We start from the raw sequence: 11,424 nt of genomic DNA, 5'->3' as shown, positions 1-11,424 counted from the left end.
GACCCGAGTGCAATCGCCTCGAGTCACATTTGCATTTTGTACAAGTCGAGGCCGCGTCGTTCGGCGCGCGTGTATCGATTACATTTTCATTCCATCGTTATTAGAACTCGGCCAGCTGAGTTCGGTGAATTTCGTCGTTAAATAACGTTTAATATTAAATAAAACACTGTGAAACACTTGAACGAGTACACCCTCCGCTATTCCGACACGCTGCGATTAACTCCTCAACGGCGGGAGCGCAAAATGTTTTCAAGCACCGGTCAACGAATACCGGAAGAGGTGACCGCTTGTACGATATAACGGTACGGAAATGCGATTAGTTGCATAATTAGCGTACGTAGGCGAAACAGGTAGATATCAATCGAGTCCAGAATATCTTTCTAAAATAGTGTCTATTGCTAAAATATTATTGCGCAATGAGGAAAAATTAAAACTTGCATGGGTTCAATCGCGTGCAAGTTTGCACCTTTGAAAAAGTCTGCGAGATCCGGTGCCACCACGGTATATATTGTAACATTATTTTATACAGCGTTTCTAAGAGTTTTTGTTTTATAGTATGTTTTCTCGATTTAAGCAGAGAATTGTAAATATTGTTGAAATAGTATTTATGTAAGTTTGTCGCATGCATTTATAAATTGCAATTATATTTTTATCTAGATGTAAAACAAAGTAAGAGTGCGATACACATACCCACACACACACACACGCGCATACACGTCTACTTTTCTAGTATATGCAGCAATGCTATCGCGTTTATTGTGAAAAGCGTGAGAAAAATAATTTCAATTTACAACCTCGAAAGGTGTAATAATTATTATCGCCGTAAAGAGATGTAGATAACACGACAACGTGCTGCAGCGGAATTACAGCTGAATGGGATCGCGATTTTTTCCGTGGATTGGCGAGATACCGAGATATTTTTGTTATACCGTATTGTAGACAGTCTAGAGTGAAAAAAAAAATATTTGACGAAACGCGTACATCAAATGGAAAATCAGCGGCGCCCGCTCGCTTATATGCCGAGGTTTTAAAGCCCAGTTGTTCCGACTGCCGTGGATCCCCGCAATCGATAGAGCGATACGCGACGGTCAAGTCGCCGAAATTGTGCGTGCAAATGAAAAGCAATCGTTCAAAGTGCGTATTCCCGCGCGCAGCCTAAGCCTCGTATCGGACTAGAAATTACGAGATTGAAGTTAAATTGAATTTTAAATAATCGAAGGAAGGTTCGGTCGAGTGGAGATGTTTATTTTTATTTATTTTTTTTTTCTTTCTCTTTTTCCGGTTGGCTCAACTCTATCTCAATCTTGATCTCTGGTCTGATAACGGCGTAGAGGACACGCTTTGCTCACCCATCGGTGGGCGCAGTAAAAAAATTTTAAACCAAGGCGCACCGGGGTGTTGATTCCGAGATGTAAATCCACCGTGAGCGATTCGATCGACGCTTGATCTCGGGACGGGACCTCGGCGCAATTTTCCTGGAGCCGTGAGAGACGCACCGACGTTCCAGCAACGCGATTCTACCGCTCGACCTCGGATCATCCGGATGATTTTTTCGCACCTCGACAACACCACGCGTCCCGTCGCCGCGTCTATCAAGCGTCGAAAGAATTCACGGAGTGCGTTCCTTTCGCGATAAAAAAATATTAAAAAAAAAAAAAAAACTGTAGGTCGCGTTTTTGCACTTGTGAGAATGCCGGAAGGATGCGAGAGCGAGCCGAGCTACTATCCGAAATCACGTCCTCTCGACCTCACGGCCGTTCCTCTTTTTCCCCAATCCCTCTCGATCGATTCGACGCGGAAGGAGGATCGATGTCGTTCCGGTTACTCCGCCCGGGTCCCGGGAAGCGAAGTGCGATTTATTTCTCGTGAAACTTTCGCGTCCCGACAACCGTCATTAAGCGCGTCAAGCCGATAACAATCGACTGCGAAATTGTGCGCTTCGCAAGAGTACAGAGACGTCGCGTTTAAAATTGCACTGCCAGTCAAATGATAGTCGGAAGTAAGGGGGATGGGGACGGGGAGGGAATCAAGCGCGACTTTGGTTTCTTATTACGGATTATTACTTTGTAAGTGGAAAATAAAGGGCGAGATAAACGCGGCCTGAAAAGTCGACGGGGGTAAAGCAACGGCATCGAAACGTCCGGGTAACGAAAAGACCTTGCGGTCGAGTGTACTCACCGGTGACGGGCAGCTCTCTACCGGTGACGGTCAGCTCTCCACCGGTGACGGTCGACATCTCCTCCATTTTCCCTCGTTCTGAAGCTCCCGAAGTCATCTTCTTCTTCTCCTTCGTCCAGGCACTTGTAACGATCACTGTCCCCAACACAATAAACGCGGACCGGAAATGCAAACGCCATAGAGGCGCCATCGCGCTGCCGCGGACGAAGGCTTACTTCAACCGATTAATTCGATCGGAGGTTAGGTTCAATAAAAATCGACGGAAATATCATACGAATCGTTTCACGCGGGGCTTCTCCTCCATCGAACGGCAGGCCTCGGATTAAATTAATTTTATCGAAGTAGGTCCAATTATCGCGACGATCGCTCGTCGATGTCACGCTCCAAGCCGCCCGACCGCTTACGAGGCACGGAACGCCAACAGATATCCGGAATGAACAATTAAAGCCGAGAGGATCGCTCCGATCGCTGTCGACGGTGTCGCGAGAAACGGCGTCGCGAATGTTTCGTCCTTTCGATCGAAAAGTAGTCAACGTAAACGCGACGAGAATCACTCGACTCCACCCGCGCGGCGCGCGACGGTTGCGGAAGAAAGACCCGAGTGAATTTAAACCCGAGTCGATGCCCACGAACATCGCCACTCGAAGCCTCGAACCGGCCGGCTCGACTACTCGCGACCGAAACTACACAAGTACATGATGCACCCCCGCCCCTTCCGGTTACCTTGATCGTCGCGTCACTTCACGCGACGCGCACTCGATTACGTTCGCAAAAATCCTTCATTTCCAAATTACCTCCCTAATTTCTTATCGAGTGCAAAGCCGACGGGCGAGCGGTAGCTTCGGTTGAATTTAATTCGCGCAATAATATGACAATATCGTTGATTTCGATCTGTACGTTATCGTTTGAATAAGGACAATAATTTAATACGGCTTGGTTCTCATCTCGTTATCGACGCGCAAGTAATCCGTCAGAGTGACTGGTGTTTACGTACCTTCCCCTCGCGCTAATTGCGTAACGTATCGTGCACTGAACGGCGGATATGGTGCTAGCCGCGACGACGGCCAGCGTACGTAATCTCGTCGTGGTGTGCGTAGAATCTCACATGAAACGCGCGCGTGAATGTGTCACGGAGTGCCAGCCGCCGAGAACTGAGGGGAAAGGAAAGCGCGCCCTGCAATTTTTCCACCGTACTCGGCGGCCGAGGGAGGGGATGAAGACGAAGAAAGTCACATACGCAAGCCGCCGCCGTTGCAGCGAACACCATATCCGCTTTTCAGGGTGCATACATCGTATATGTATATCGACTGTAAGTCGGGGAATGAGAGAGGATTGACGAGAGAGCGGCCGGAGTCACGCGGAAAATCGGAAGAAAGAAGAGAAAGGAGGAGAGAAGGAGTACCCGAGTAACCTAGCCGCAACCGATCGCGGACGTTAATTACCTTGCATAACAATTAGCGATAAGCGACAGTTGGATGATACCTTTGTATTATCGTATACACCTCGCGCTAGAATTTGGCATAGCACGATTTTCAATTTAACGCGGCGCTGTTACGCACTTTGGCGACGGTTATTATCATTATAATTATTATAATTATATTACGAGTATGAAAAAGCGCGTCGAGATATATTATATATATATATAAATGACAGATGAAAGGAAAAAGAAAATGTTGCTAGCTAGCGTTGTAGAAACTACAAAGATGGCTTTAGTGTATATAGTTTTGTAAAGTGTTAACCATAGCGAGAGGAGAGGAAAGATTTATGATTATATGTATGATATATACATAAACAATACATCGCTGCGAAAACGTATAAATCTCGTGTGTGTTTTTCCAACGGTATCGTTAATTATGAGTTATCGCGCTGGCGGCCGAAAGCGCGCAATTGGAAATTGGACGTCTCGCTGAGCACAGCCGCGCAAAAGCCCACGGGGAAAAACGTTGATGATTACGTGTATAATATGTGATATACGCGTGAAATTTTAACCTCTGTCAATAGAATGTCCTAATTAAATACTATAGTGCCATTACACGGTTATTCCTTCGTCTCTCACCCACCTCTCGCGTTTCACGGAGCAGGCAACTCTGATTATCGTTTACCGAGGTCCTCTTTAGACAATCTAGAGATCACGCATGTTACGGATTAAAAAAAAAAAATTCTATTTATAATTTTGATTGCTGCCGTGCAACAAAGAGGAACACGTTTAGCAGAACCGAAATATCAGCGTATATGAGGTATACATGTATATATTAAAATGCATTAAAATATAAAGAGTACAAAATTATACGTAAGAATTCCTTTGAAACCTGACACGCGAATCGTAGATCGTTCAAAATAGATTCGTATCGGCCTACAGATTAGGATTCAGCTTGCAGCTTGAGGTTTCAAGCAATCAAATATGGAAAATTAATATCTATTTTAGTGAACCTTTTTTCCGACTGGTCAAATTTCAATCTAATATCATTTAATTAATTTTTGGTCTAACGCAAGACGAACTTTATGGCCATTTCCGTCAACCTAAGTTATCTGTGATCCCGGTTCAACTTACTCTTTATCTTCTTTCACTTCTAAAAATTCGAGAAAAATAAAAAGATGAGTTAAAACGGAATTGAAATCTACATTGATGAGAATAAACATCACTGTTAACATTTTTTTCCCCCGAGTTTTGCAAGCGGAAACATCCACGGTAAGGTAAGACAAAGCGTTTTCGCGCGTACGGGAAAAACTTTTTCCACAATCATGCACCCGCAGCTACGTTATTTCGTGTTACGTCAGACTTTTATTAATTGGACGATATGCACATTCACACGTTCACATTCACATTTTAGATTCGATCTTGTATGCCGAACAATTTCAATAACAGTTGCAACGATCGGCCGGGCAGTTCGACGGATAACGCATGCAACTTCTCAAGCAGTATTGGTCCGCTCCAGGTCTGTCGGCGATTTCTCCAATAGCGTCGCAAGTGTTCCTGCAATCACATTGATAAGAGAATAAGAAAGAGACTTTACGAAATCTCTGCGGATATGAAAAATTGAAAGTCGCAACCACTTGACTCTTTAATATGATTCCAAGTCGTTGGCAATTGATTGTTTAAGTTTGCCTATCAATTAAATACTTACAGACAGTGACAGATACCCGGCGGGCAGTTGGATGGGACGCGAATGCAATTCACTTGACACCAATTGGTCATATTCTGCCTGTATCGATAAGCCGCTGTCGGCTCACACACTTGAACTCTGAAAATTGCAAAATAAAACTCGTACACGTGGACATAAAAAAAAAAAAAAAAAAAAAAAAAATAGACGTTGACAAGTGCTTTTGTATTAAATTAATTTGATGATGTTCTTATCAAACACGTTGATTCTTACCTCAGCGGTCGAGCGAGCGGCGCGGTCGAAAACTTCGGGGCTACGGAATACAGTTCGTAAATCACGTTCTGGTAAAGGAACCGCGGCGGTATTCCACCGGTGCTGGTTACGATGCTCACATCGGCACAATTGCGAAAAGTTTCCGGCCTGCCACACCCGACGGCTTCTGTACCGTTTTCGCACGTGCCCCACATGTTACCTTGACAACAAAAAGAAGAAATGAAAGATGATCCGCGGAGGACCAGCATAAAGGCGGTGAGATATAATATACGTGATAAAATTTCATGCCTGTGTAGTAAGTCCATTGAACGATGCATTGCGAACACGTTACGTACGGCGGCAACGTTACCGCGTACTTGATAATGCCTTTTTTCCCAGTCTCACGTGGAATCTCAAAGCGTACGTCCTGCGTCCCGGACACGTACAAAGGGTGGCTGTGTGATTAAAAAAAATTCTGGGTATTAGTCGTTTCATACCGCGTACAAAAAATATGTAGGAGATCATTACTTACGAATCGAAGCACTCTTGGGTGGCCACGCGTGACGGATCGTTGTTCGGGCACAGATACATTTCGAACCTCCCGAAATGATTCGCCGTTAGCTCGATCTCAACCTCGATTTCCTCCAAACAGATTATACTGATATTGTACTTATATTATTACAAGTTTTTTTTACACGAGAATATTTTTTTTTCGCAGATGAAAACGGCGCGGCAGCAATATCAGAAATTACATTACCTGTCCCACGGTGTAGTGCCGAACTATGATGCCGTTTGCAAACTCGCCACCGGCCTCGTGGGGACGTGGTTGACTTAAATGATACGCGTCCCCGCAAATGCCGCATTTCCCTTTATTTTGCTGCCAGTGCACTAGCGAACAATAGCAATTTTCGACATTAGACCTAACGTTAAACGCCCGCAAGTCACGGCGATATATGTATACCAGGCATATATAAATCGATTCGCTTGCAAATTGCCAAAACCAACCTGCATACCCGCCGCAGAAGAGCTCATTGTCGTTGTAATTAACTGGGTTTGGATAACCGAACCTCCACATTGCGTTTCTGCTCGGTGGATCCATTAATCTTCCATGCCCGTGGATTACGTCAGGCACCTTAACAAAGGTTTCGCGACAAAGGCGAAGATAAGGTTTGAAAATTACAAGTATGGTAATAAAAAATATTGCGTAAAAATTGAATCGTCGCTTTGCACCTTTCTTCGATCGCACTATACACGCAAAGTCATTAAATGGGCGGCCTCGTTAACTTTTACTCGCGTGCGTGAGGTATTAAGGGCGCGTCTGCGGGAAAGTGCTGAGAAATGGCAGAATTGTACGAGGGTATTTGGACGCATGCATTTAAAAAGAATATATTGAAAAACGAGTTGGTAAAACGCCCGAACTTTCGTTGCCACTGGCAAAACACGAGGCCCATCAAACTTCCTTAAAACGTCAGTTCATAAAAAGTAGAATGCAATCGCGAGAGAGTGCAAGCTTAATTATATTTAAAGAAAATTGTCTTACTTGCATGGAGAGGTATAATATTACAAGCAGGATGTCATTTCGTTGATACCTGGTGATCATCTTCCCCTGAAATCATTACGTTAAGTATCTCTGTTTAATTCTGTACGCTTCAAAGACTTATTCTAATTAAATCATTATTTTTTTAGGAAAGAAAAAAAAAAAGGAAAGTGAAATGGCAAAAATACTTTCGGCACTTGTGCTCTTTTTTATAAGGATCCCATTCTAAGCTTCGCATTCGTTTTATATTTGACTTCTGGCACAAGGTTCCGAGGATATCTAAAGGGATGAGAATCAATTTTGAGCTTGAATTAAGCGCTGTGCCGAAAGCATTAATCAACGTAACAATGAGTTCCGCCTTCGAATGACGGGTGAATGGGAGACGAAAAATTACAATGAAATAAGATCACTGGCGGTCGTCCTTGGATCAGCTGGTAGAAGCCCGAATCTTGCATAAGAAAATGAAGCAACGCGTATTATGCCAATGGTGTGTTGTTACGACAATAATGGCGAGAACGTCGTTGGCACTTATGTCACGTATTATTAAGCGATACACGTAACGTAGGATTAGGATTCACGCCAAGAATCGTGCCAGACTTGTTTTATTTTTTTTATTTTTTTATTTTTTTTAAGTGAACAGAGTGAAAAGTTTTAATCGATATTACGAATAAATCTTAAGCCATTGCTACGTCAAGTATTGACATAGTGATTATCACATCGAGTGGAAGTGGAATTTATTGGACGTATACACGTGTCATTGACAGCTGTTTGACGCGCGATAAGATACACGGTGATAATCTTAAATCACAATCTTCCATTAAGCTTCTATGAATTTAAAATACCACGGTCTCAATCAGCTGTTAAATTAATGCAGGATGAATTTCGATGAAGGAGAACTCGAGATTCATCGTGATTTGCGACAGATGTTTCGATTTGAAAATAGAAATAACGGTAGTGAGTTCTTTCACGCGATGATATAACTGTACCTTTTTAAATGTGTCATCTATACGAATAATTTAATGTCTAACAACCGTATTCGATATTAAATTGTAGGCGTAATTGTGGCACGTAGATTATACGTATAGTTTAGCCGAGTCTTAATTTTTATTTATCGTCACAAATCTATCATTTATGTAGTTAATTATTGATAAGCCAAATGATTTTTTGCAGCGGCAGGACTCGCGGAGCGACAATGGGCCTTGTAATGCAAATAAAACGAACGATTCGTCGAATATAAAACGGACCCGGTTAACCTTCGTCGAGAACGAGTTGGTACTATCAAAATCGCAGTGATAAACGAAGGAGAGCACGGCCAGTTTCCCTTCGAAGGGACGCCTCGAAGAATTCGCATGGGATAGGGGGTGAAGATGCAACGTAATGGAATTCAAAACAGCATACCGGAACGACGATGGGAAGCGTAAATCTAGCGGCGATAACGACGCAAGGCTGTCTAATTCGGACAACAATGTCCCTCCCTTTTTTTTTTTTTTTTCTCTCCACTCGTCGTTTAATTTTAGCACCAAAACCTCTCCCACACGAGCCAAATTTTAAAAGGAGCCGATACTAATCGTAGTCATAAAGTACAGAATGAATGGAACTTTTGGGAATAAACATAAGCCGAATATAGTACCGGATTCCTTCGTGAAGCGAATGACCGGAAAGAAATGTGTGTGATTCCGCGATTCTTTAAATTTTTCGTTACCTTCTTCCACCGCCGGCCGTCGTTTACGATTTACTTCGATTCCAAAGTTACGAGATCTATCTTTTTCCGCCGTATTTTAAATTGCAGCTAATTAACTAACTGTACAAGACCTGACGTTTACCGTACTTAAGTTACGGCCGGACCTAGTGACATTTTTATTGACTGGCTTATTATGTCGAGTCATAAATATGTCAAGCGAGTGGAAAACGTTGTAAAGATAAGTCCAGTAAGCCGGATAAATACGAGTAATTACAAGTTATCGGAATTTGAATCCTTTTTATATCATATTTCCTTTGTATATATTGGATCGGTTGTGCGATTCGAAAGTTGCAGTCATAAATTATAAATGTCGCGAGTGCTGTCTGCTTTATCGATTAATAAACTCATGAAACCTAAATGTTTATGCGATCGTTGTTGCCCAGGCATTCAAATTAATGTTAATTCCGTACGTTAATATACGAGCTAAAGGGAGTTTGGATTACAAAGCTCGCGATATTCTAGATAACAGATAGTACGACAATCGATAGTAAAGAAAAAAATATCAGCGATTAATTTAGAATACATTTAAATAAAGATTTATGTCACGTGTACGTCATTATTTGTAATTTGTCGGCGCCAAAGCCGACAAAAAGAAAAATTATCGATAAGAAGCGCAGGGTCGACGATTCACCTAAATCCATAAAATTTCCACAAAATAATTGAAATCACGTTCATCGGGTTACACCGGTTCCAGAATATGTCGATATAACAACATAAGAGAGAGAAAGGAAAAAAAAAAACAAAAAAGAAAAAAAAAACTAACGCGCCTGCTGTTTCCACTTCAAGTCAAGGTCGCGAGAACGCACCAAAATTTATATCAAGACTAGAGATTACAAGTTCAATCAAATTTACAGTCATGATTTCACGTTCTGAACAATTTCGATCGACTTAGAACTTCAAACAAATACATATTTAAAAAAAAAAAAAAAAAGAGCAATTAAATTTTTTTTATTGATAATCAACTAATACTTTTTGGATAAAAATTAAATTCATATAATGATTGGTATTGAATTGATAACGAAACGTATAATATGTATGTCAGTACTGTAGAATAATACTCACGTGCACGTGCTCAATTTGATGAGGGATAGTCAAGCAGGTGGAAATCAGCGAGATGCGGCAGCTTCGTATTAGGGTGCTTCTCTCTCGGGTTGCAAGTCGCCAGCCAAGGAGACGGTTTCGCACGATCGGACAGACCCACTCAAGTGCGTTCACGCAAGTGACAATGTGCGTGAATCGCGCGGCCTTAGCTGCCCAAAAACACGGCCACCTCCAACCGTAGGCCTACAGAACTTGAGGCGTGGTTTCCAGGTAAGTCGGATGGGCCTCGGCTACATAGTGGGGACGATCCGAGTGGAAGCTGGAAAATCTTCGATCGGTCCATTCGGCGCTTGAAATCGTATCGTCGATCGGAGGTCCTGGTGATTGTCGCGTGCTCGCACCTTCGAGCGTCACCTTGATATTCGAGCCGCAAAGGAATATGTAACGTGTCCATCTCGTCGTTCGAGATCTATCCATCGGCTCGCTCTTAATTGTTGTCCACAACTGCGCCCGGGTCAATCGGTTTCTTTAAACTTTGTCTCGAAGACAAGGGCGAATCATAATCTATTATTTGCCTTCCGCTTTTCGTAATGGGGTCAAGCGTAGCACAAATACTTTCAACCATGTGTGCTGAGACGGCACGTGTTCATAGACATACACATATGTATGTACCCGCATACATCGAACAATTAGTTACCTAAAAAAAAAAAAAAAAAAAAAATTAGATATATATCTGTATATATATTTGTCAGTATATAAATTAATCAGTCGGTTGACTTGAACTAATGAAATAATTGAAATATGATATATGCCATGAGCCTCGATAATTCTTGTGAATAGTAAATTAAATGCATACGTTGCATATACATACATATGTACACGATAATAATAAAATGTCGATTATCTCAATAGATCGTGTTTATCAATTCAATTAGCGTCGAATTAACATGCAGTTCAACATCAAATTACAAATTAATTATGCGGCATAATTTAGCATCGCAAATGATCGCGCGCGTCTAAACAACGGAGAGAAGAGGCCCGACTTTTCCGAGAAAAACACGTAAAAAAATTGTCATACGTTTAAGTGGCGCAACCCACGACGGAAAAAGCCGAATTTGTTGCTTTCACTTTCACTATCGCGCCGTTGGAACCTGCGATACTATTCCCGACACGAAATACGTATGCGCGACGGTGTGTTTTGCCGGTTGACAGGAAAAGATACAGACAGACCGACAGTTGTGTAAGCAAACACAATTTGATACCTCGCATTAATCAGCAGTCGCTTTCGCAGTCGTCCAGCACCGACGGAAGAGACCAACGTTTTTATTCTGCTTTCGATACCTTTCACACGTGCGTCATTGCACGTGCTGAATTTTTTTTTTTTTCTTTTCTTTGTACGTAGTGCACTCGATATTCATATTTCTAGTGTTTGAATTATAAAATTGACTGTAAATTTCTACGACTGTAAACAGTACGAGATGGGCTTGTTCCTCTCTCTTTTTCTCTCTCGGTCTTTCATCTTCCAGAAGCGGCTGCGCTCGAGCGACTCGCGCCCCCACGAGTCTCGGCTGTTT

General features: G+C 42.5%; 1 protein-coding gene across 1 annotated transcript; it reads right to left on the bottom strand.

Moving 5' to 3' along the window:
- Positions 1-4,323: 4,323 nt before the first annotated feature.
- On the bottom strand, positions 4,324-11,309 carry LOC139107568 (uncharacterized). Its single transcript, XM_070665269.1, has 10 exons — positions 11,113-11,309; positions 9,872-10,547; positions 7,072-7,137; positions 6,537-6,663; positions 6,289-6,419; positions 6,064-6,173; positions 5,841-5,986; positions 5,553-5,751; positions 5,304-5,420; positions 4,324-5,152 (listed from the first exon to the last, which is right to left on the bottom strand). The coding sequence occupies exons 3-10, from the start codon at positions 7,129-7,131 to the stop codon at positions 5,035-5,037; spliced, it is 1,008 nt and encodes a 335-aa protein (XP_070521370.1). The 5' UTR covers positions 7,132-7,137; positions 9,872-10,547; positions 11,113-11,309; the 3' UTR covers positions 4,324-5,034.
- Positions 11,310-11,424: the final 115 nt, after the last annotated feature.

The sequence above is a fragment of the Cardiocondyla obscurior genome, linkage group LG13, assembly GCF_019399895.1.
Source record: "Cardiocondyla obscurior isolate alpha-2009 linkage group LG13, Cobs3.1, whole genome shotgun sequence".
Taxonomy (NCBI): Eukaryota; Metazoa; Arthropoda; class Insecta; order Hymenoptera; family Formicidae; genus Cardiocondyla; species Cardiocondyla obscurior.
The sequence above is the reverse complement of the archived record's forward strand: the minus strand, read 5'-3'. Positions and strand labels throughout refer to the sequence as shown.